The sequence below is a fragment of the Thamnophis elegans genome, chromosome 3 (assembly GCF_009769535.1).
Source record: "Thamnophis elegans isolate rThaEle1 chromosome 3, rThaEle1.pri, whole genome shotgun sequence".
Lineage (NCBI taxonomy): Eukaryota > Metazoa > Chordata > Lepidosauria > Squamata > Colubridae > Thamnophis > Thamnophis elegans.
In genome coordinates this window covers 129,632,243-129,653,554 of record NC_045543.1, presented here as the reverse complement: position 1 = coordinate 129,653,554, position 21,312 = coordinate 129,632,243, and the positions used below count along the sequence as shown (strand labels likewise).

The 21,312-nt window shown below is 39.9% G+C and overlaps 1 protein-coding gene across 1 annotated transcript; it reads left to right on the top strand.

Annotated features, from left to right (window-relative positions):
* The first annotated feature begins 133 nt into the window (after window positions 1-133).
* On the top strand, window positions 134-16,129 carry IL7R (interleukin 7 receptor). Its single transcript, XM_032212576.1, has 8 exons — window positions 134-291; window positions 5,079-5,214; window positions 6,100-6,257; window positions 7,577-7,731; window positions 9,774-9,948; window positions 14,327-14,435; window positions 14,542-14,617; window positions 15,445-16,129. Exons 1-8 carry the CDS (start codon window positions 192-194, stop codon window positions 15,943-15,945), a joined length of 1,410 nt encoding a protein of 469 aa, XP_032068467.1. The 5' UTR covers window positions 134-191; the 3' UTR covers window positions 15,946-16,129.
* The last annotated feature ends 5,183 nt before the right edge of the window (window positions 16,130-21,312 follow it).

The following is a 21,312-nucleotide window of genomic DNA, read 5'->3' as shown; positions in this document are numbered from 1 at the left end:
GCAGTTTTGGGGGGAGATTTCCTGTTTCACCCCTGCCTGCTTTCCTGTATGTTTTTACTTCCCGTTGCCTGTGGTTACTTTATTGATGAGTGCACTCTAGAAGGAGTTATAAAGTCACAATGCAACTGATCTTTCTCAGATTTAGTTTCTCTCCTCCTCCTGCAAGGTAGAAAGAATGTGAACTTGAGAAGATGGCAACGCCAAACCTGATTGCGTACACCTACTTTTTTATCTTCCTTCCTTTTACTTCTTCAGAAAGTGGCTCTGGGTCCGAAACACCTATAGGATATGGTAAGTCACTCCAACTTTTCCCTTCTCACAAACATTCCAAACAAAGAAAGTGAAACTTTCCAAATATGTAATGCAAAGAATCTTGAATCTTGTTGTCATTAGGTATTTTGAAAGACAAATATCCTGCCACCTTGATGTACTAATTTATTGTATACTTTTATTTTTAGTTTAGTTTACAAGGAGTGTGTATAGACAAAACAAACGGCTGCACAATTATCAGATACAGGCACTGGTGTTCTAACCCTCAACCAACATTTATTAGAAATATTATAGCACAGAGTTAGTTTTTCTTTCAGAGTATAAAACCGGTGCTTGTTATCCTGGATTTTGCCAACAAAAAGTAAGGTAAGTTTAGATTTTATTATTGTTATTTTATAAATGAGCATTCTTAAACTGGTTCAAGCCACCTGTTGAAAAATGCCGCTAAATCAAACCTAAATTCTAGTACACAGCAAGAACCAGAAATTTTCAGTATTCAGTTGTGTGACATATTCTTTCAGACCCTTAATAATCTTATTAAGATGGTCAGGGACAATGGATAGAGAAAGCCACAAGCATTTTGTTTTTAATTAGGGATGGGCATTTAACCTGGGTGCTTTATAAAGTTTATTTTTCTTGGGCTAGGATGAGAAACCTACTTTGAAAAATGCAAAACTTATGTATCTCCCTGCAATGGGGAGACTCACCAAATGTTTATAACTGTATAACTTCATACTCAATTAATGAGATGTGCAGGCACAAGAAATCTTTTTGCATACAGGATTCTTGATTAATTTCAGACGACTGGGTTTTATATAAAGGCAAGTTGAAATCTAGAGAAATATGTTCCCTTTTCTAAAAAATATCCCCTATACAGGGTTATATTTAGCAAATATACATAGTAATTAGACAGAATCCCCAGTTCTTTAAGCTGAAAGCAGTAAATTGAATTCATAAACAATGAAAAACTTTTTTAAAACCCTTCCTCTTTCTCCTTCTCTCCTGCTTCCTCCTTCACCTCCTTGGCAGTTAACAAAGTAATAAGAACAGAAGCCAAGCTGAAGTTATTTGTGAAATTGATCCTCAATTGTTTCTGGGTATTGGTAATAAGAAGCACTATTTTATAGTGACTTTCCCCTCCCCATGTGGGACAGGTGCTAGTGGAGATATGGGAGTTCTAAGTTTTAAGGCCTCTGTTGTGGGGTGAACTTTCAACTTAATTCTCTGTGCTCTCCTATTTAATATCCACATGAAAGGGGGGTGGCTTCATCCATTGACATGGGTCAGATTTCATCAACAATACTAATGATATACATTTGGACATTGCCCCAGGCTGAATAGGCCATGTGCTGTCCAAGTACCATGCCTGGAGCCTGCTAGGTTTTGCATTGGGAGGAATAAGGCTTAATCACAGCAAGTTCAAGCAGTTTTGGGTACATAGGCTGCTGGATGGCATTACACCCCCTCATCTGGAACTGATAATCTGAGTTTTGTTTGTACTCATGGCTCCTGTTTAAACAGGATCTGACAGTTGTGGCCAAGAGGACTGTTACACAAGTTCATCTCATGTACCAATTATGACTGCCTTGTACATGGTCATTTATGTCTGGGTCACATCCCAGGCTCTTTACTAGGATGTATCTACATGGATGCTACAGCTGCTCCAGAATGCAGCAGTTGAGTAAGCTATCCACCCTCTCTTTTGCCCATGTAACACTAGGACGAAATAGGTGAGAATTGAGATGCTTGCCATTGGACTTCCAGGTGTGATTTAAGGTACTGGCTGTCATCTTTAAAGCCTTGTGTAGCTTAGCTGAATGTATCTTCAGAACTCCAGGGTCTCAGTAGTGTGGGATAGCTAGAGTTTGATCCCTGTTCTAAGAGAATGTTACAATTGGGTGCCCTACAAGTAGGCCTTTTCCCTTCCATCTCCATCCTGCAAGAATATTTTTCTATTGTTGTTATGGATTGCTTTAACCCTTGTTATAATGGTTGGTTTTCTTAATGCACTGAACCTCAAACTTAGAAACACTTTTAAAATAGGCTATTTCTTAGTCATGGCAGGGAGTTTTATGTATCCATCTACCAGGTGTATACACACAAATGTCTTGGATAGAATGTGGATGCATTTCTCATGGAAAGTTTGGTGGCATGGGTTGCTCTGTGGGTTTACAGGAGCAAAATATCCAGAAAGAAACCAGGTTCTTTATTGCTACTAAGAGGCACTTTTAGTTAGATGATGTCATCTGTTTATCCCAATCATCTGTGGGATAAACAATACATCAGACATGTATCAAAAGAGCAGGCATTGCTGATATTTATGCTAAGGTAAGCTCATAGTGGACCGAGCAGACTGAGAAAGTACCATTCACAGGAGAAATAGAATTCTTCCATTTTCCAAGTGATATTGCAAATTTGCATTGGGTTTTAAAATGAGAATCTGTTGGCATCACAAGTGGCATCACAGAAAAGGATTAAAGTTACCCTCTGCTCTCATTATTTTCAATATGGATTTATATACTTACTGTAAGAAAAAAAATGCTATTATAATTTAGTCCTTGTAGATTTCCAAAATTATTTTAGTATATACATCAAGTTGTGAGTGGAAAATTAATTGAACAAAGTTTGATGAAAATCCCCATTTATTGTTGAGAAATTCCCACAAAATCTGCTTCATATAGTGTATGCAAACTATTCTTCATATAGTGTATTTGCATACATACAGTGTATTTTATATGTGTGTGTGTGTGTGTGTGCATATTGCATACATATACTGTAAGTGTATTTGCATACATATAGTGTATGCAAACTATACTTCATATAGTGTATGCAAACTATTTCCTACATTACCCTTTACATTTTCACATTGCATGATGACCTCTATAACCTACAGCTGAAAAGTTTTATGTTAGTGCTGTGCAAGCATTCTAGGGAATATGCAGATGACATAAGAAGGGCAATTACCATGAGTCATAAGAAAAGATGAATTGCTCAAAAGTTTTCTTGGTAGTCTTAAGTTCTTTGATCTAGAGAAAAATGTGTTGACAGTTTTCTTTAAATACCTGATTAATCAGGGAGCAATTGCTGTTGAGAGTCTAGAAAAAGTGCAGAGAAGAGCAACCAGGATGATTAGGGGACTGGAGACTAAAATAAATGAAGAACAGTTATAGGGACTGGGCATGGCTAGCCTAGTGAAGAGAAGGACCAGGGGAGACATGATAGCAATATTCCAATATTTGAGGGGCTGCTACAGAGAGGAGGGGGTCAACTTATTTTCCAAGACACCTGAAGGCCAGACAAGGAATAATGGATGGAAACTGAACAAAGAGTGATTCAACCTAGAAATAAGGAGGAACTTTCTGACAGTTAGAACAATCAACCAATGGAACAGCTTGCCTTTGGAAGTTGTTGGGGCTTCGTCACTTGAGACTTTCAAGAAGAGATTGGACTGTCATATGTCAGAAATGGTGTAGGGTCTCCTACTTCAGCAGGGGGGTGGGGGTGGGGGGTTGGACTAGTTGACCCATAAGGTCCATTCCAACTCTGTTAATCTGTTAAATCTGCATCCAATACACTGAGAAAAGAAAACTTACTTGCTAGTGAATTATTTAACATAAAGTCAGTTCAACAGACAAAGCTTACAAGAAAAGCAAGGAGTTTTTTTAATAAGATACTGAATAAACAACAAAAAGAAGGAATAGCTGGTTTCTTGAAAACCAGCTATTTCAAATGCAACGTGCAAACACACACACACACACACACACACACACACACACACACACACACACACACACACTTACTTGTTTTCTGTATCCCTTCAAGAAAGATCTATCATTTGGACTTTCTTTTTACTTCCTCACATCAATATCAGAGGAGACATTCTTAGGAACTTGGTGGTAAGTCACATAATGTCCAAAAGAAGATAAAAGAACATTTTGAACTGGGTTGGAAGCTGAAACAACTGTTGTGAACGGGGAATTACGCTTCATTTAAAGCTGGATGCAGCCGAAACCTACAGATTTTCCGTTCCTGGATCCTTCTCTCAGGCAGTTCTCACCACATTTTTAATTAAATAGAGGTGTTGAAAGAAATGTACTTCTGGGTTTGGCTCCAAGTGGAGAAAAAGACACTGGAGAAATGGAGGCTGTTTGGAAAGATGGTTTATTGTTGGACAGGGCCACATGGCTTGAGCCCTGAACAGAAAAGGTGATCACATGCTTCAATGTTGGTGGAGAAGAAGAGAGAAGGGCTGAAGGAGGGGCTTGCTAGGCTTTTTATACCCTGTTTAGTCCCACCTCTCTGTTTCCTGTTCCTGTGTAAGAAATGTATTCTGATTGGTTGTCAGACTCCCATGTGCCATGCAGGGGGCTACTCTCTAGGCTGTGTTTTGAATCCAGGTATAGATGAGTTCTCAGATGCCATGTGGAGAGTTGAGTAATATCCCTTCCCCCTGCAGCTGCAGTGGAGAAGTCTTTATTATGTAAAGTGGACTAGCCTGGCCTTCTCAATGGCCTATTGACAAAGTGGAGATGTGCAGGAAGCTACAGACAACTATTCTGTCTTTTAAAGCATGTTTCTTTCTTTTCACACCCAGAGAAATATTCTGCCTTTTCAATATTTCCTAGGATATTTCATTTTTCTGGGAGAGGGCTGGATGATAACTTCCCACAGAGGAAGAAATGGAAGGAAAGAATTCAGTTTTGTTTTCAGGAATGAAACTGTGTGGTCTACTTTTTTTGATAAGACTCCTTATAAAGTGCTTTAAATCTGAAATTTGAGGAATTTATTTTGTGATTCTTTCTCCTTAGGTACTTGTGCAGACGATGAGCAAGAAAACAGCTTTAAGTGTTTCCTTCAAATGCTAGGACTGCTAACCAATTTCTTAATTTGTGAGGCTACTGGGACAGAGATGAACCTGAATGAGGCGAACGCCCATTTTTCTGTGTAAGAACTTTTCTAATGTATTCAAACATCATTACTTGGGTGGTAGAGGATTAATACAATGAAAAAAAATGGCTGCAGAATTTGGGGGATGCAATTTTGGGAGGTTCTGGAGCTTCAGAAAAATTGGTTGGGGATACTTATTTGGCCTGTGGTTGAATGCTTAACTAATCTTAACTTAATCTGTCTTTAGAGTCTAGTAAAACCTACAGATTACTTCTCAGAAAATTGTATTTAAATGCATAGTGCTGGATTTGTACCTAGTTGTCTAATAAAGGGCTGTTTGTTGTCCCTGAAGTCTGAGTCCTGTCTCATCCATTCACCCTATCTAACAACTTTATTTATAAAACACATGACAATACTGAAATTTGGAAAGCGAGGCTTCATCAGATATAATATTTGGTCACAAGACAACTGGGGAAATTAGAAAACATTAAAATAATCTTTGCCATCAAGAGTACTTAATGTCCAGCTTGTTTGGAATACAGTGAATCAGGAAAAGTGAAGGATAGCTGTTGTATTTGGGTAGCTTAAGATTGTGTAAATTAACTCAGTAACATTTTTTTGCACTTCTCTACGGAACTATAAAAGTAATTTCCTGTTCAAAGTTCTCACATGGTCTGTCAATTACATGACCAAAACAATCACAATTACATGACCAAAACAATCACAATTACATGACCAAAACAATCACAATGCTTCCTCTGAAGCTTGCAATGACTACGGTTTCCTAACCGTGAGACTCTATAGCAGCTTTCAAACTACAGTTCTAATGAACTGACTAAGCTCTCTGAAGGTCTATGTTATCCTATTTTTCGATTTGTTCCAGAACCAGTTTAGATAGACAGGTTTTCCAAAATTTCATTGCTACCCCATATTTTGTCACAGGTATGGGACTCAACCCCGGTCCTGCTTCATGAAAAATCCCCTTGTCGCCAATTGTTCTATATACAGCACTGATCTGATTGGTTCTTTGGACATTTGCTTGACAATAACTTTGACCAATCCTTGCAAAAATTGCCAGAAATTGAAAGCTGTTCATTGGGGTAAGCAAATGTATAGTGTGGGGTCCGTTTGCATTCATTTTTTAACCTGCTCAAAACTGGAGTGACATGAAGTTTAGTTATATCAAGACAGAGTCCGAAGACTCATGGCCAATTATGTTCTTCCATTTCCAAATTTGGGAGGGGGGGGAGATGGGATCTGTACTGCCAGAAGAAGGTTATGGTGTTGATCGAAACTGTGGAAAGTAGAAGATTGTACATAGCTCATATTGTCCTCTAGATTAATTTTGTTCAACCTGAGCAACGTTACAATGTGTAGACTTCAACTCCCAGAATTGTATGCTGACTGAAGAATCTGGGAATTGAAGTTCTCAGATCTTAAAGTTACTGAGGTTGTGAGTCACAGATGAAAAATAAATATAATGCATCATTTTCTTAGCTATTTAGATATGTATATTAGCCAGTGAATTAATATTAAGTGTTGATTCCATGCCAAAAAATAAGTGTCATTAATTTAATACATTATTGTATGCATAACTACTCAGAAGGAAGCTTCCTTGTTTAATCAGGCTTTCCGGAGTCATGTTCCTATCACTAGCTTTAATATTTTGTAGCGTACAAGCATGAAAACAGACATTCTAGTATGCGGTAGAAATAATTTCTTTTAATAATTGTTGGTTTTAGCTGGATTCTGAGTCTAGAGATGATGAAGTTTGAATAAAGGAGGAGAGGTCAAAATATTAACTACCCATGCTCATATAAGTCATCCACATTTATGGACAGGTACTCGATTGATGATCCAATTGAGACAAGAATGCCCATTCCTAAGCAAGGCAGTTTGAAATGAGTCATGCGTGAATTTATCACTTGTCTTACCATGGTTGTTGAGTGAATCACATGGTCTATAAGCAATTTTGGTTTCCTGCATTTACTTTGCTTGTCAGAAGCCCCCTGAAAAGGTAACAAATAACAGTCACATGACCCCGGGATAGCAACACTATTGTAAATACCTACCAGTTGCCAAGTGTCTGAATTTTGATCACATGACTGTGAGGATGTTGCAATGGGCATAAGTGATCAGTCATAAGTCACTTTTTCCCAGTATCGTAACTTCAAATAGTCATTAAATGAATGGCTCTTAGTCAAGGACTATCAATTGATGAGAATATAGCTAGAAGAGACCTTGGAGGTCATCTAGTCTTCTAGGCCTTGGTAATCTTCTAGACTACTGGTAATACTACATGGACTCATTTGAATTTGAGTTCACAATTTGCTTTTAACAACAGAAGTTTAAGAATTGTGCATGTGGCATGTGATTTTGTGTGTGTATATGTTGTTTATCTTTACTTTGTCCTTTGCAGTTAAACCTGAAGCACCTTATGGTCTGAATATCACCTACCAGGAACAAGCACATGAGTATCTTGTTCAATTCTCAACGCCACATATGGCAAACTCATTCCTTAAAGACAAATTAATACACCAGTTAGCCTACCGACAAGAAAATACAGACTGGACTGTGAGTAAGAATGAGTAGTTTTGCATTTTCTACTTGATTTCAATTGCATGCCTGCAAGCAAGGGTTGTTCGTTGTACATTGCCATGCAAACTATGTTCTCGGAGGCTGGGTTAATTTTTCTTTAGCCTGTGCCTGAATTTAAAAAGTTTAGAGTGAATAAAAAGCCAATAGCTGTTTTTAACTTCTAACGTGGAGTATAGGCTAGACTAGGTTTTTATATTCAAAAGGCAATGAAAATCAATGTTTGAATGATGCTCTTTCAATCGAGATAGTTTTAAAAAAAACATCCTCCCAATAATCCTGGTCTATCTGACACTGCTTATCTCCAGTGGCTGCTTAAGGATGAACAGACTGTGATTACAACACAGGTGGCTAGATTCTGTGTAGCAGCACTGGGGATTTGTCAGAAACATGTGATCTATATCTATAACACCATATTTATTTTACATAACTACAGTAATATAGCAAATCCTTTTCTTTAACTACTCTTTTGCATTTTAGTATTTAAGGACAACGGGCCTCGCAGTTTAAGGATTGATATTATAATATAATTAGGCCATGCATAACTGACAGATTGGGTGCCAAATTGGGATTTTAATATAAATTATATCTGTCTTTTATTCTAGAATTTTTAACTGGATATTCCTTGAGTGTTTTTTATTTGTTCTGGTCTCCTGTCATAGACTGTAATAAACCTGATTTGATTTGATCTGAATGTTACCACGACTGGCGAATAGCAATCTTCAAAGATATTATTCCTTGTTAATGTTAGAAATCACCCCCTGCTGCTTTATCCAACGTCACCCCTAGTAGTTCATGATGAAAATAATTAACTGGTTGGGAACATGGAGAACTTAACGAGAAACATTCTATTTTCCGAGGGAATGTTTTCCCCTCAAAAATTGTTTCTGTTAGTCTCTAATGCAAACCAAGCTTAATTACAACAAAACAGATTTGTAATTCAGGTTTACCAACGTTGTTTGGTCAACACTTTTGATTTGACCCAAACTTTCCAATTTAGCATTTGCTTAGTTTAAATTCTGCCTCTAGCAGGATTTGATATTAGGGTAACTAATGCAGATCCAGATTTATTTCTGCTAATACATTTCCTTCTGCTTTGAATCCAAGACTTTAGTTGAACTATTATGACTACAGAGTGTGAATGTCCCAGTCCTAGATGCATTTCACAAAAGTTTGTACAGATACTCCCTGACTTAGGACTATAATTGAGCCCAAAATTAAATAAGGCATTCATTAAGTGAGTTTTTGCCCCATTTTGAGACCTTTCTTGCCACAGTTGCTAAGTGAATCACTGTAGTTTTTAGTAACAAGGTTGCTAAATGAAGCAGGATTGACTGCTTGTCAGAAGGTCGCAAAAGGTGATCACACAATCCCAGGACGCTGCAATCCATCATCAATATGAACCAGTTGGCAAACACCCGAATTTTGATCAATGCAGTGTCCATCATTAAGCCCCTAATTCTGGGCTCAATTACAATTGTAACACAAGGACTACATGTATTAGCTCTCTGAGTCACTGAGAATGAGTGGGCGACCATATGAATTCTCAATAAACAAACAAACAAGCAAACTATATTGACTTTTCTTGGCTCTTCAGAATTTCAGTTAGATATTCTTCCCAGCATTGTCCAAATGAGCCAGAGACGGAACCATCTTTTAAATGAGTTCTGCCACTGGGCTTCAACATTTTGCTGGAGAGCAGACTAATGAATGGAATAAAATAAAGAAGTGACTTCCATGCATCTTCATTTGTGGTATATGAATGCAGCCAAACATTCTGATCATTTTCTGATCATGCACCAATCAGATCATTTTCCATGAACAATTTGGTATATTTTCTTGATGCAAAATAATCCACTGTATTTCGGATGTCAGTATGGGATGTTGTCATATTCCCAGCCGAATTTGAAGAACACAGGGAAAAAGGATTTCACTACGTAGAAACGAATGAATGTCGTTACAGGGAGCTGAGTATTTTTGTTTAACTAAAAACAAAATTCCCAAATTTATTCCTGTCTTAGACCACCGAATCTGATTTTGTTAGATTAAAACTTCTGGGGCAGTTATTTGAGCCAAATGTAATGTATGAGATGAAGGTTCGGTCAAGGCCCAATGGAGATTATTTCGGAGGCTACTGGAGTGACTGGAGTTCATCCCAAAATTTCACCACTTCAGCCAGAACATCAAGCGGAATAAGTGAGTCCAGATTTTTAATTTAATTCTTATTGGAAATCAAGAATATCAGAAATGTTTATAGCCTGGCACAGTGGTGAACATTTTTGTACCGTGACAATGAAGCTTAGCTTCCTATTTGTTCGTGCAACTCACGGGGTGACTTTGGACCTTTGTCCCTCTGAGCCCAACATCTGCAATGGAAGGTGCAGCTGGAGAAGGAATAGTGGGTGGGTGGGGGGCATCACTGCTTCCCAAAGAGGGGAAAGAGAGAGGCCCAAAACAAGAGACTGAACAGTCCTGAATAGTCCTGAGGAACGGAGGAAAAGGTTCAGGGTAGCCACATCCTCAAATCCCCCAGGCTATATCTATTAGGTTAGAAGATTAAGTTTTAGCCTAGATTCTGTGTAAACAAATAAGGAACTAGACTCGATTGATCTCACTGTTTCATCTTTGGACATAGGCCTGCTAACAACCTCCTATGGTTAAAAGGGGAAGAGATCTTATATGTATATTTGTGTTGCATTTTTGCTGATAAACGAAGGGAGAGTAGTATAGATCTATTTCAAGCTATTTAGCTCTCATCAGCTAGCCATACCATTACTGGGATTCGAACCTGGACTGTTTTTACATATTAGGCAGTTATATTAACCTCTAAGCCACAAGCTCTCTTCCCTTATCAGCTGAGCCAAGGGAATGATTAAGTGTCATGTCAAAGCACCTGGTATGCCCAAATATGCTTCCTCCCATAATATATGTATTATATATATGTGTGTGTGTGTGTGTGTGTGTGTGTGTGTATGTGTGTGTGTGTGTGTTGTATTTATGCTGATAAATAAATATTTATTTATTTATCAGCACAAATACAACAAAATGTAACAAAAAGGCAAAAAGGCAGTAAAAATATTGGTTTTCTGCCTGGATGGTCTCTTGTGACGAGCCGAAGGACAGAGAATGGAAGTAGTGATCTTCCTCCCATATTTGGGCATACCAGGGGTTGTAAAAAAAAATCTAATAGATACCTTTCACCCTGGCTTCGCTGATAACAGATAAGAGCCTGTGGCCTAATGGCTAAGAAGTCTGCCTAGTATGTAATATAGCCCAGGTTCAAATCCCAGTAAGGGTATGGCTAGCTGATGAGAGCTAAATAGCTTGAAATAGATCTATACTAGTCTCCCTTTATTTATTTATCAGCACAAATACAACATATATAATATATGTATACACACACACACACACACACACACACATATACACACATATTCTGACCCCCTCCTCTGTCCAGTAACGAATGCCGAGACATGCTTAACTGGAATTTCACAGCACTTTATTAGCAAGAAACCAAAACCTCGGTGGCTGAACGCCGAGCATAAAAAACAGATAACAACCTTGGCAGCAACTCAGACTTCGACAGATAACAGCTTCTCCAGCGTTAGGAATGACGTTGAATCCTGCAAAACCAGGCTCCTCCCAGTCTCTCTTTAAATACTATCTTGAGAGGAGCCTAATTACAATCACCTGGGTCCAATTATCTTTGGTAACTGCGTAGCTGCTTTCTACGTCGATCTGCCCGGCATTGCTGGGCATCTAGGAACAACTCCCTTGGCTCCTCCCCACTGCTCCAATGCATGACGTCCGGATCACACTCCCTTGTCTCCTCCCCACTGGTCCAAGGCTCAGGCGCCTCCTGGTGGCCAACCAGCCTCTCTGCGCCCTGCTCAGAGTTGGAACCCTGTCCAGGGTCCTCCACATCCTCCAGAGCCAACTCATAGGGCCTCTCGCTGTCAGAGTCTGGTGGTAGCTCCAACGGCTCCTGCTGGGCCACAACATACATACATACATACATACATACATACATACATAATACATATACATAACACATACATACATACATACATACATACATACATACATACATAGATGTATGCATACACCTTGCAGGAGAAAAGGGAATAGATAAATGCAATTTTAAACATTAATACATATTTATAAATGTACAATATACCAAGAATTAAATACAAAATTGGAATATAAATCCAGTAAATAACTGAATTTGGATAAATTCACAGAATCTTGATTGAGAAAAATCATAGCTCATACGGTATAAAATCATCATGTATCCAATTAAATGTTTCTAATATTTGGTGGTCAGCCCTGAAAAACTGGTAGGTAACCAGACATTGGTGTCCTCCAGGAATGGAGGGGAGGGGAGTCAATAAAAAGGCAAGAGGGCGGAAGTCGTCCTCACCGGGAACTTCTCCAGACGGTCTCTGAGAATCAGATGCAATTGAGTGGAAGAAAAAAAAATACAGGTAAACTTCGACTTACAACAGTTCACTTAGTGACTGTTTGAAGTTACAACGGTACTGAAAAAAGTGACTTATGATCATTTCCCCCACTTATGACCGTTGCAGCATCCCCATGGTGATGTGATCATGTGATCAAAATTCAGACACTGGGCAACTGACTTATGTTTATGATGGTTGCAATGTCCCAAGGTCATGGGATCGCCTTTTGTGATCTTCTGACGAGCAAAGTCAATGGGGAAGACAGATTCACTTAACAACCATGTGACTAACTTAACAACTGCAGTGATTCACTTAACAAATGTGGCAAGAGAAGTTGTAAAAATGGGGCAAAACTCTCTTAACACATTTCTCACTTAACAACATAAATTTTGGCTCAATTGTGGTCGTAGGTTGAGGACTACCTGTACTTTGATTAGGGTCAAAAAATTATACATCAACAAAGCTTTCTGAATATAACATGCCATAGTTATAACTACTACCAATACCAGTTAATAATTGACAATAGCTGATATATCATGACCAAACTCCAGGCCCTTCCTATCAGATATGATGTTAAATGATTAACATTTCTTTCTTCAAGTACGTTTCAAAGATGCAAATAGCTGTGGGAAAAATATTTTGGCAGGAAAACCGCCATGCCTCATTTCCAGATCCCTCCTCCCTGTAGTTGTTTGGTATAAGTAGAGTGCATGGAGGAATGAGTACCGTAATAGAGTAATTGTACTACCGGCATGCTGACAGTTTAGCATCTGTTTTCAGTACATATAAAGAAGTAGGAGAGGTTGGTTAGAAGCAGGACATTTAATTCTAGGCCAGTGGTTCCCAAACTTGGCAACTTTAAGACTTGTGGACTTCAACTCCCAGAATTCTCCAGCCAGCTCTGCTCTGCTGGCTGGAGAATTCTGGGAGTTGAAGTCCACAAGTCTTAAAGTTGCCAAGTTTGGGAACCACTGTTCTAGGCGAATTGGAAGAAAAGCAAACAAGAATCAGGGGCCAGAGGTACCGCCACAAAACCAGAAGAACATCATGAGACCATGAAATTCAAGAGTCCTTGATAATCAGAAGGATTGGAGCTTGGACATTCCCAGCTTCTGCTGCAGGAACTTTGGTGGAAACAAAGTCACCAACTCAACTCATTCTGTTGCTGAATTACTCAGTCAAGAATTTTCATGCAGCGTTTAATTTAAATTTACTGTATGGTTGACTTGGTCTTCCCTTCTACAATAGCGAAGAACAAAACTTTGTTCCTCTTCTATAGAATGTCTTTTAAGCATTTACTGTAGAAGACTGCAAGAATTGTCTTTGGAGGGTTTTTTCCTTAAGCATATACTTCAGTGGTGCAATTCAAAATTGCTTACTACCAGTTCTGTGGGCGTGGCTTGGTGGGCGTGGCAGGGGAAGGATACTGTAAAATCTCCATTCCCATTCTACTTCAGGGGAAGATTACTGCAAAATCCCCATTCCCTCCCGATCAGCTGGGACTTGGGAGGCAGAGAATAGATAGAGGGCGGGGCCAGTCAGAGGTGGTATTTACCAGTTCTCTGACCTACTCAAAGATTCCGCTACCGGTTCTCCAGAACTGGTCAGAACCTGCTGAATACCATCATTGATATACTTCCAATCTTTCTTGCTTGGATTTGTTGGATTATGGGTGAGCAATGTCAGATGGGGGACAAATATAAGATTTTGCATTGTTACAATGAAACCTGGTGTCATAACTGATGTGTAAACATCTTCAATCTGGTGTGACCATATATCAAACCCAAGCTAGGCAGAAGCTAGGCTAAGGCACAGAATAGAACAGGGGTCTCCAGCCTTGGCAATTTTAAGACTTGTGGACTTCAACTCCTAGAATTCCTTAGCCAGCAAAGCAAAACTGGCTGAGGAACTCTGGAAGTTGAAGTCCACAAGCCTTAAAATTGCCAAGGTTGGAGACCTCCCTGGAATAGAAGATACCCAGCACCAGAGAGCTGTTCTGGCAGGACATAGGTTCCTGGAGGTTACTTAAATGGATGTCTCATATAAAATGGATATTATCTGTAATGTCATGCTTTGATTCCCAATGAAAACTCTGTTACTGTATCTATTTTTAGAGCTAAGATTCCATTCCTTGGACAAAGTTGTCCTGATAACTGTATCCATTGCAAGCTTCTTCGTCCTTTTTATTGTAATTCTTCTGGTCCCAATATTTTGGAAAAACAGGTAATTTTTTTTTAAAAAAAACTCACAATTCTAATTCATATAAGACTCATTCACAAAGGTTACTGAAAGATTGTTCCTAATTAACACTGTTTTTAATCTTCTTCAGGATCAAAGCCATTGTTTGGCCCACCATCCCTAACCATCAAAAAACTCTGGATAAATTCTGCAACAAACTAAGAAAGGTTAGTACTTTTACTTCAGGAAACAGTAGCCCTGCAGGCCTTCAACATAAAAGAAATACAGGTAGTCCTCAACTTACGAACACCACTGAGTCCCAGACGTCTGTTGCTAAGCGAGATATATTTATCACAGTTCATTTAATGACCATTGGAAGTTACAACATCACTGAAAAAAAATTCAATGTCGGTTAAGTGAATCTGCATTGTCAGATGGTCGCAAAAGTGGATCACACGATCCCAGGACACCAGAACCGTCATAAATAGGAACCAGCGGCCAAGCATCCCCATGGTCACATGATCAAAATTTGGATGCTTGTCTCACTTAGCAGCAGGAAATAATGGGGTCCATTGTGGTTGTTAAGTCGAGGTCTACCTGTACATTTCTTTTAATGAATTAATGTCTTTGCTTTACAACTTTGGAAATACATTGAACTGATTCCCTGATAGGGATGCTGGCTCAGTGGCTGAGTGGCTAAGACTCTGAGCTTGTCAGTCGGAAAGGTCGGCAGTTCGGTGGTTAGAATCCCTAGCACTGCATAACTGAGTGAGCTCCCATTACTTGTCCCAGCTTCTGCCAACCTAGCAGTTCGAAAGCACTTTAAAAATGCAAGTAGAAAAAATAGGAGCCACCCTTGGAGGGACGGTAACAGCGTTCTGTGTGGCTTTGGCATTTAGTAATGCCGGCCACATGACCACAGAGACATCTTTGGACAGCGCTGACTCTTCGGCTTTGAAACGGAGATGAGCACCGCCCCCTAGAGTCAGGAATGACTAGCACATATATGCGAGGGAAATCTAATTCCCTGATAAATCTCCTCTTATCTGCATAGACCTCCAACACCAGTTTCTTTAACGCTGAGAGTTTGGGATATGCTGACATCCATAAGGTGGAGAGCATTCAGGCTAAATCAGAAGCTGCCCACCTTCAGCCCCCATCGTGTAGCCTGGAGGCAGAGACTGAGGATTTGGTGGAACCAAAAAGTAACTTGAACCATATTCATCATGGATGGTTGAAGCTCCCTCTGGCATATGAAGGAATGTTGTCAACAGAGGAGAAGGCCACGCTCTACAGTGGAAGTGAAGACACCTCTGATGATCATTCGGTCCTCAGCATCAATCTATACAATGAGGGCAGAATGGCTGACCAACATGGCTGGAATAGCCAGGATCTGTGTAAATATTCCATTCTCCCAATGGACCACATTTTCCCCCCTGAATTAAAAGCAGGCTCTTGTGACCACACTTATTCCAATGGGAAGACCAGGGTATTAAATAAAGAAGAAACCTACATCACAATGGCAAGCTTTTTTGAAAACAAGGGGAAATTATGAAATTAATACATTAAAAGAATATTATTCCCAGGGGGCATTTCTAGGTGTAACACAGGGTTATAACTTCTGTTACTTTTCCTTCTTCCAATGCTGATTTTCAGCATCGATTTGCAGATTAAAAAAAAGACTGTAAAAAGTTTTCCTTTAAAATGAAATTCTCTTGCAGTCAAAAAAAAAAAAAAAAGCAAGAGTTTTCTTCATACATGGCTTTCCATTGCAGCTGTATTTATTCCCTCACTCAAAATGGCTTCAGAGCATTTAAAAGCCACTCAGAGTCCTTGGAAATCAACAGTTTCTGCTCTTTGGGAATTTTCTAAGTTTAATTCTGTTTAGAAAGGCTTCCATGACATTGAGAAAATAAAAAACTCTGGACTAAAGCCAAAATACATTCATTGAATCATACAAGTGGTTTTTGTTTACCGACTGCCTCGTTTAGGGACTATTTGCAGTTATGACAGTGATGAGAATGTAACTTTATGACCAATCCTCACGCATATGACCTTCACAGGTCTGTAAAGAAAGTAAAGTTGAAGTAAGATCCTAAACACGGTCGCGTGTTTTCTTAGCGACCACCTCGCTTAATGACTGAATTGCCAGTCTAATTGCAGTTGCTAAATGAGAGCTACCTGCCTATTATTATGCCCATGTTATATAAATTTATCTCTATGTCATGAAATCCAGAGAAATGCTTAACATCTTGTATCACAATTTTAGCATTAAGGTGCTTTTTCAAAAGGCAACTGGGCTTTCTTTGTTTTTTTCTTGAAGATGTTTCATTTCTCATCTAAAAGGCTTCTTCAGAACAGTTGAAGAAGCTTCTTGATGGGAAATGAAACATCTTCAAGCAAAAATGAAGTCCAGTTGCTTTTGAAAAAGAGACAACTCGGAATGACTGAATATCTCCACAGGCATTGTTTTATGAAGTCAGTTAAGATTCAGAATAAAATCCTTAGGAATTAATGTTCTTATCTGCTGCCATTTTTATGTGGGTTTAAAAACCCAGGAATGAATGACTGGCTTGGAATTATGATGGTATGGATATTGGAGAATCTCCACATCTTCCTTATTATGATTCAGTAGTGATCAAGCAATGCTGGAGCACTTGATCTTGTGGATCTATCTTGTGATTCTTATTCTGACCGAAGCTTCCCAAGAGCATGAAGCAAACTCCTTGTCCTGGCAAAAAAACCCTTTTATTAATTTACCGTGAATTCTGCTCATTCACATCCAGCAAAGTCTTTCAAGGGAGGATTTACAGTCACAGATTTATCTGGCTTGGAGAGCTCACAGGGCAATATCTGCAAAACTTGGCAAGGAGTCTTGGAGACTCATGAAACGATTAAGCAAACTAATTGTCTCCTGCAAACTCCACTCCCCTTTTGCTCCTCTTTTATTTCCTCTGGGAGGGGCCATTCATTGTCCACCTGTGGTCTTATTCCCAAGAGGACCCCTGTTCTTTAGCTGTTCCTTTCGTCCGGTAACTCTGTGCATGCACACACTGGGAACAAGCTCCAGCTGGTTGTCTGCCTCACTGATGTCTGATTCTGAAGGCAGCTGATAACTGGCATACGGCTCTGGCCCCGTCTCTGTGCCTCTGACCCAGAGCCCTCCTCAGAGCCTTCCCAGACTCCAGGACTGGCCCATGTTCCTCCCCAACCTCCTCATTGTCCGAATCTGCTGCCAGCTTTGCTGGCTGCTGGCAAGCCACAACAATTCCTGCCCATTTAATGAAAAACAAATCCTGTTGCATTGTAACAAAGTCCAGCAATTCAGCATCCTTTTTTCCAGAGTAACTAGGAAGAAGCTCTGTACACTCAGAAAAGGGACAATAGTGTAGTCCATCCGCTTTGCTGCTCCCCAATATTTTCCAAGAAGTTCTATGTTGTGATTAGGATTGGTAGATTTCTCCTGTCTTAATTGGAGAACTTTCCTCCTTAAGGCCACTCCATGTCTTGGTCCACACAGTGCCTTGTGGATATGAATAATATAAATTGTATGTTATGTGTAGTTTTACCTTATTTTTTATCTTTACTAATAATGTCATCAAAAATATTCCACCAATATGTCCATATTACTAGCCATAGTGATCAGTTCATTAATACAGTGCCCCCGCTCCAACCTTTTAGGAGCCAGGGACTGGTTCTGTGGTGAGAGGTTTTCCCACGGACTGAGGGGGGCATGGTTTCATGTGCTGCTTGCATCCTGCGGATGGAGCTTTGCTTGTTTGCGCAGCCTGGTTTCTGGCAAGCCCAGCCCAGGCCCGGTCCACAGATCGAGGGGCGGGGGGGGTTGGGTACCCTTGCATTAATATCTATAACTGTAATACCAGATAAGACTTGAATTCTACTATATATCACTGCTGCTTTTGATTTAGCTTTCTCTGAGAAATATTCAAGGGATGCTAAAGCAATTTTAAAAATTGTATCATTATGTGTTCTATATTCTTTCAATAGATGTATAATCTTGCCTTTAACTTACCATGTTATTCGCTGCTATGTTTCATTTTTATAAGGAGGGGTTTCATATGATTAATTTTTTGTGTGTTGATGGAATAATAATGTTTGTATAAATATAACAAATGTCTTTGAATTTGGATGCTTTATTTAAATAAATAAAGTCATTAAGAAACGGTCAACATTAGCCAATGGATTTAATTTTAGCCCATGAGCATTATTTATGAATAATACCTACAGCTTTCTTCCATCGGTCTTGCCTAAGCAGAAGGCAGTAAATCATTGCAGCCAAATATTTATTGATAACAAAATTGTGGACTAAGGTGTAACCAATAATTAAAATCTACCCTTCCCTTCTTGTCCTAACTAGTTACAAAACTTTGAATAAAGAAAAAATGTAGAATAAGGATCCCCTTACTCATATTTTGCACACTCGTAATCTTCAACTTGCAATCATTTGTTCAGTGGCCATATGAAATTGCACTGACTCCAGGGGTGAAATCCACTTACCTCTGCTACCAGTTCAGTAGCAATGTAAGCATGCGCGCGCTAGCTTCACTCACACGCACCACCTCTGTTGCATGCACAGGACCTTCCACACAGGCACAGAGGGTCAAAAATGGATGTGATGATGTCCGGGGGGAGCCTGCTACCAAGCGCGCCTGAAAAGATAATCAAATAGCGATGGGGGAGGAATCCGCTGTGCCACGCAATTTAGATTAGCTAGAAAGCAGGAAATCCTGCTTTCTAGCTAATATAAATCATGTGTCACAGCTGATCATTGGAAAAAATGGTTTGCCTGAACTGGTAGCTTTTTTTTACTACTGGTTCGGGTAGACTGGTCCGAACCGGTAGCATTTCATCCCTGAATGACTCGAAAACAAATGACTTATGACTGGTTCTCATACTTATGAACACTGCAGCATCCGCATGGTCACCTGATCAAAATTTGGGTTCTGGACAACTAGCGTGTACTTAAGATGGGTGCAGCATCTGGGGTCATGTGACCACCATTTATGATCTTACCAGCCAGCTTCTGACACACAAAGTCAACGAGGGGAAGCCAAATTCACTAACAACTGCATGGCTCACTTAACAACTGCAGCAATTCACTTTACAGCCATGGCAAGAAGGTTGTAAAATTGGGCACGACTCACTTAATTAACTGCCTTGCTTAGCAATAGAAATTCTGGTCCCAATTATGGCCCTTTGTCAAGGACCAGCTATATAGCCACTCCATCGAATCCAAACCCTCTACTGGGAATTGAACTCATGAACCTCACACTATAGAGGATCATAAACAATACATTAACTTTAGAAGCTCTTCAAGGCTGGGGGTTTTACAGAAAAGGTATCTGGAATCAATTAATATTGCGCATGAAGTCCACTTTCACTTAAGCTCTCAAAGAGGGATATCTCCATTGCATTATGTTGTTCACTTACTTAGAACAACTTGCAAATGAATAGTGGATTGTATCCAATGATACATTTGTCTTTGCAGAAGGGTCAGGCGTTGAATTGATTTAACTATTCCCCTCTGGGCTATGCTATGCACTCTGCCACACAAATAATTTTTGAGGTTTAAATGGATTCAAAGGACTAGCAAAAATTTGTTGAACGACTTTCAGAAATATGGCACAGCAACAAGGCCACTAGATACAATTCACAGTTCCTGGTTCTGTGTTTTCTGAACTTTTTTCAATAAACAAACAAACAAATAAATCCTCTTTTCTACTTGCAACATCTTCTACATCAGGGCTGTCAAACTCAAAGTCCTGGATCCGGCCCACGGGGCGTTTTGATCTGGCCCACAGGGTCACCCTGGGAATAGCAAAGGACTAGCCCGTGGTGCTTTTGCCAATGAAAACGGAGCTCGCGGGGGCTGCAAGCAGTCCTCCCGAGCTCTGTTTTTTGCTGGCAGTGGGTTGCAGGAGGCCGTTGCAGGCAGAGCATTTGGGCCGCCACAAGCACCCCCCAACACGAGTTGCCAGGGGTCCAACGGATGCCCTAATTAAACCATGAGTATTGATCCAAGCTTCAAAAGAAATCGAGTTATTTATTAGGAGCAACATGTGAGCACCTATCCAAGTGAAGCCAACTCTGAACCCACCTAATTTATGACCCAATTATGACCCTTTTTCCCCCTTTGCACCAGGGTATGTCATAAATCACATTCTCCAACGGAGCACTTTCACGAGCTGTAGAGATCACGCCCCTCTGGCTTCTGCGGGTAACCTGGGCAACAGCCGTGAGAAAGATAAACATGGAATGTGCTTCTGTTTGTGGTTGCCATACTGTGTCGTCAGTTCCACACCCCCTTTGTCTATGGCAACTCGAGAGCAGGCCAGGGATGCTTTGGGAGTGATGTTGAACTGGCCATGGCCCCCCTGGCCACGCTCCCTCCCCCCCGAGGTCAAACACAACCTGATGCGGCTCTCAAAGAAATTGAGTTTGACACCTCTATTCTACACGATGTTCCCTCAACTTGTACCAAGTATTTTTGGGGGAAGGAAAATAAGACAAATATAGCCGGAACAGGTAGGCTAGAAGTCTGCTAATACAGAAACAAAGATTATAATGGAATGTTATCAAAAAACTTCCTAACAGGTAGCAATTATCTAAGTATTTCACGAGATATATTCAAGTTGAGGTTGGAAGGTCCTCTGATGGAGATGTTTTGAGTTCCAGCCCAGAAGAGCAAGACGGACTTGATAGCTTAAGTAGCCTTTTCAATGCTAGGCTTGTAGCTGGAGAAAAGTTTTTTTTTTTTTTTAAACAACCTCTGATCCTACCACCATTTGTTCTTGGGGATGTTACTAACCGATTTGCCATGTTATTTGCACTGAGACATCTTGCTTGCTGAAAAATCCATTTTCCCCTGACATTGGTGGAGCTAAAACAATGGACACAACGA

Bases quoted from the DNA above. Each gene is read 5' to 3' on its own strand.
- IL7R (XM_032212576.1), top strand. From the start codon at position 192: ATGGCAACGCCAAACCTGATTGCGTACACCTACTTTTTTATCTTCCTT. The intron at 5,215-6,099 runs GTAAGAACTTTT...ATTTTGTCACAG, and splicing joins GCGAACGCCCATTTTTCTGT to GTATGGGACTCAACCCCGGT. The intron at 7,732-9,773 runs GTGAGTAAGAAT...TTCCTGTCTTAG, and splicing joins AAGAAAATACAGACTGGACT to ACCACCGAATCTGATTTTGT.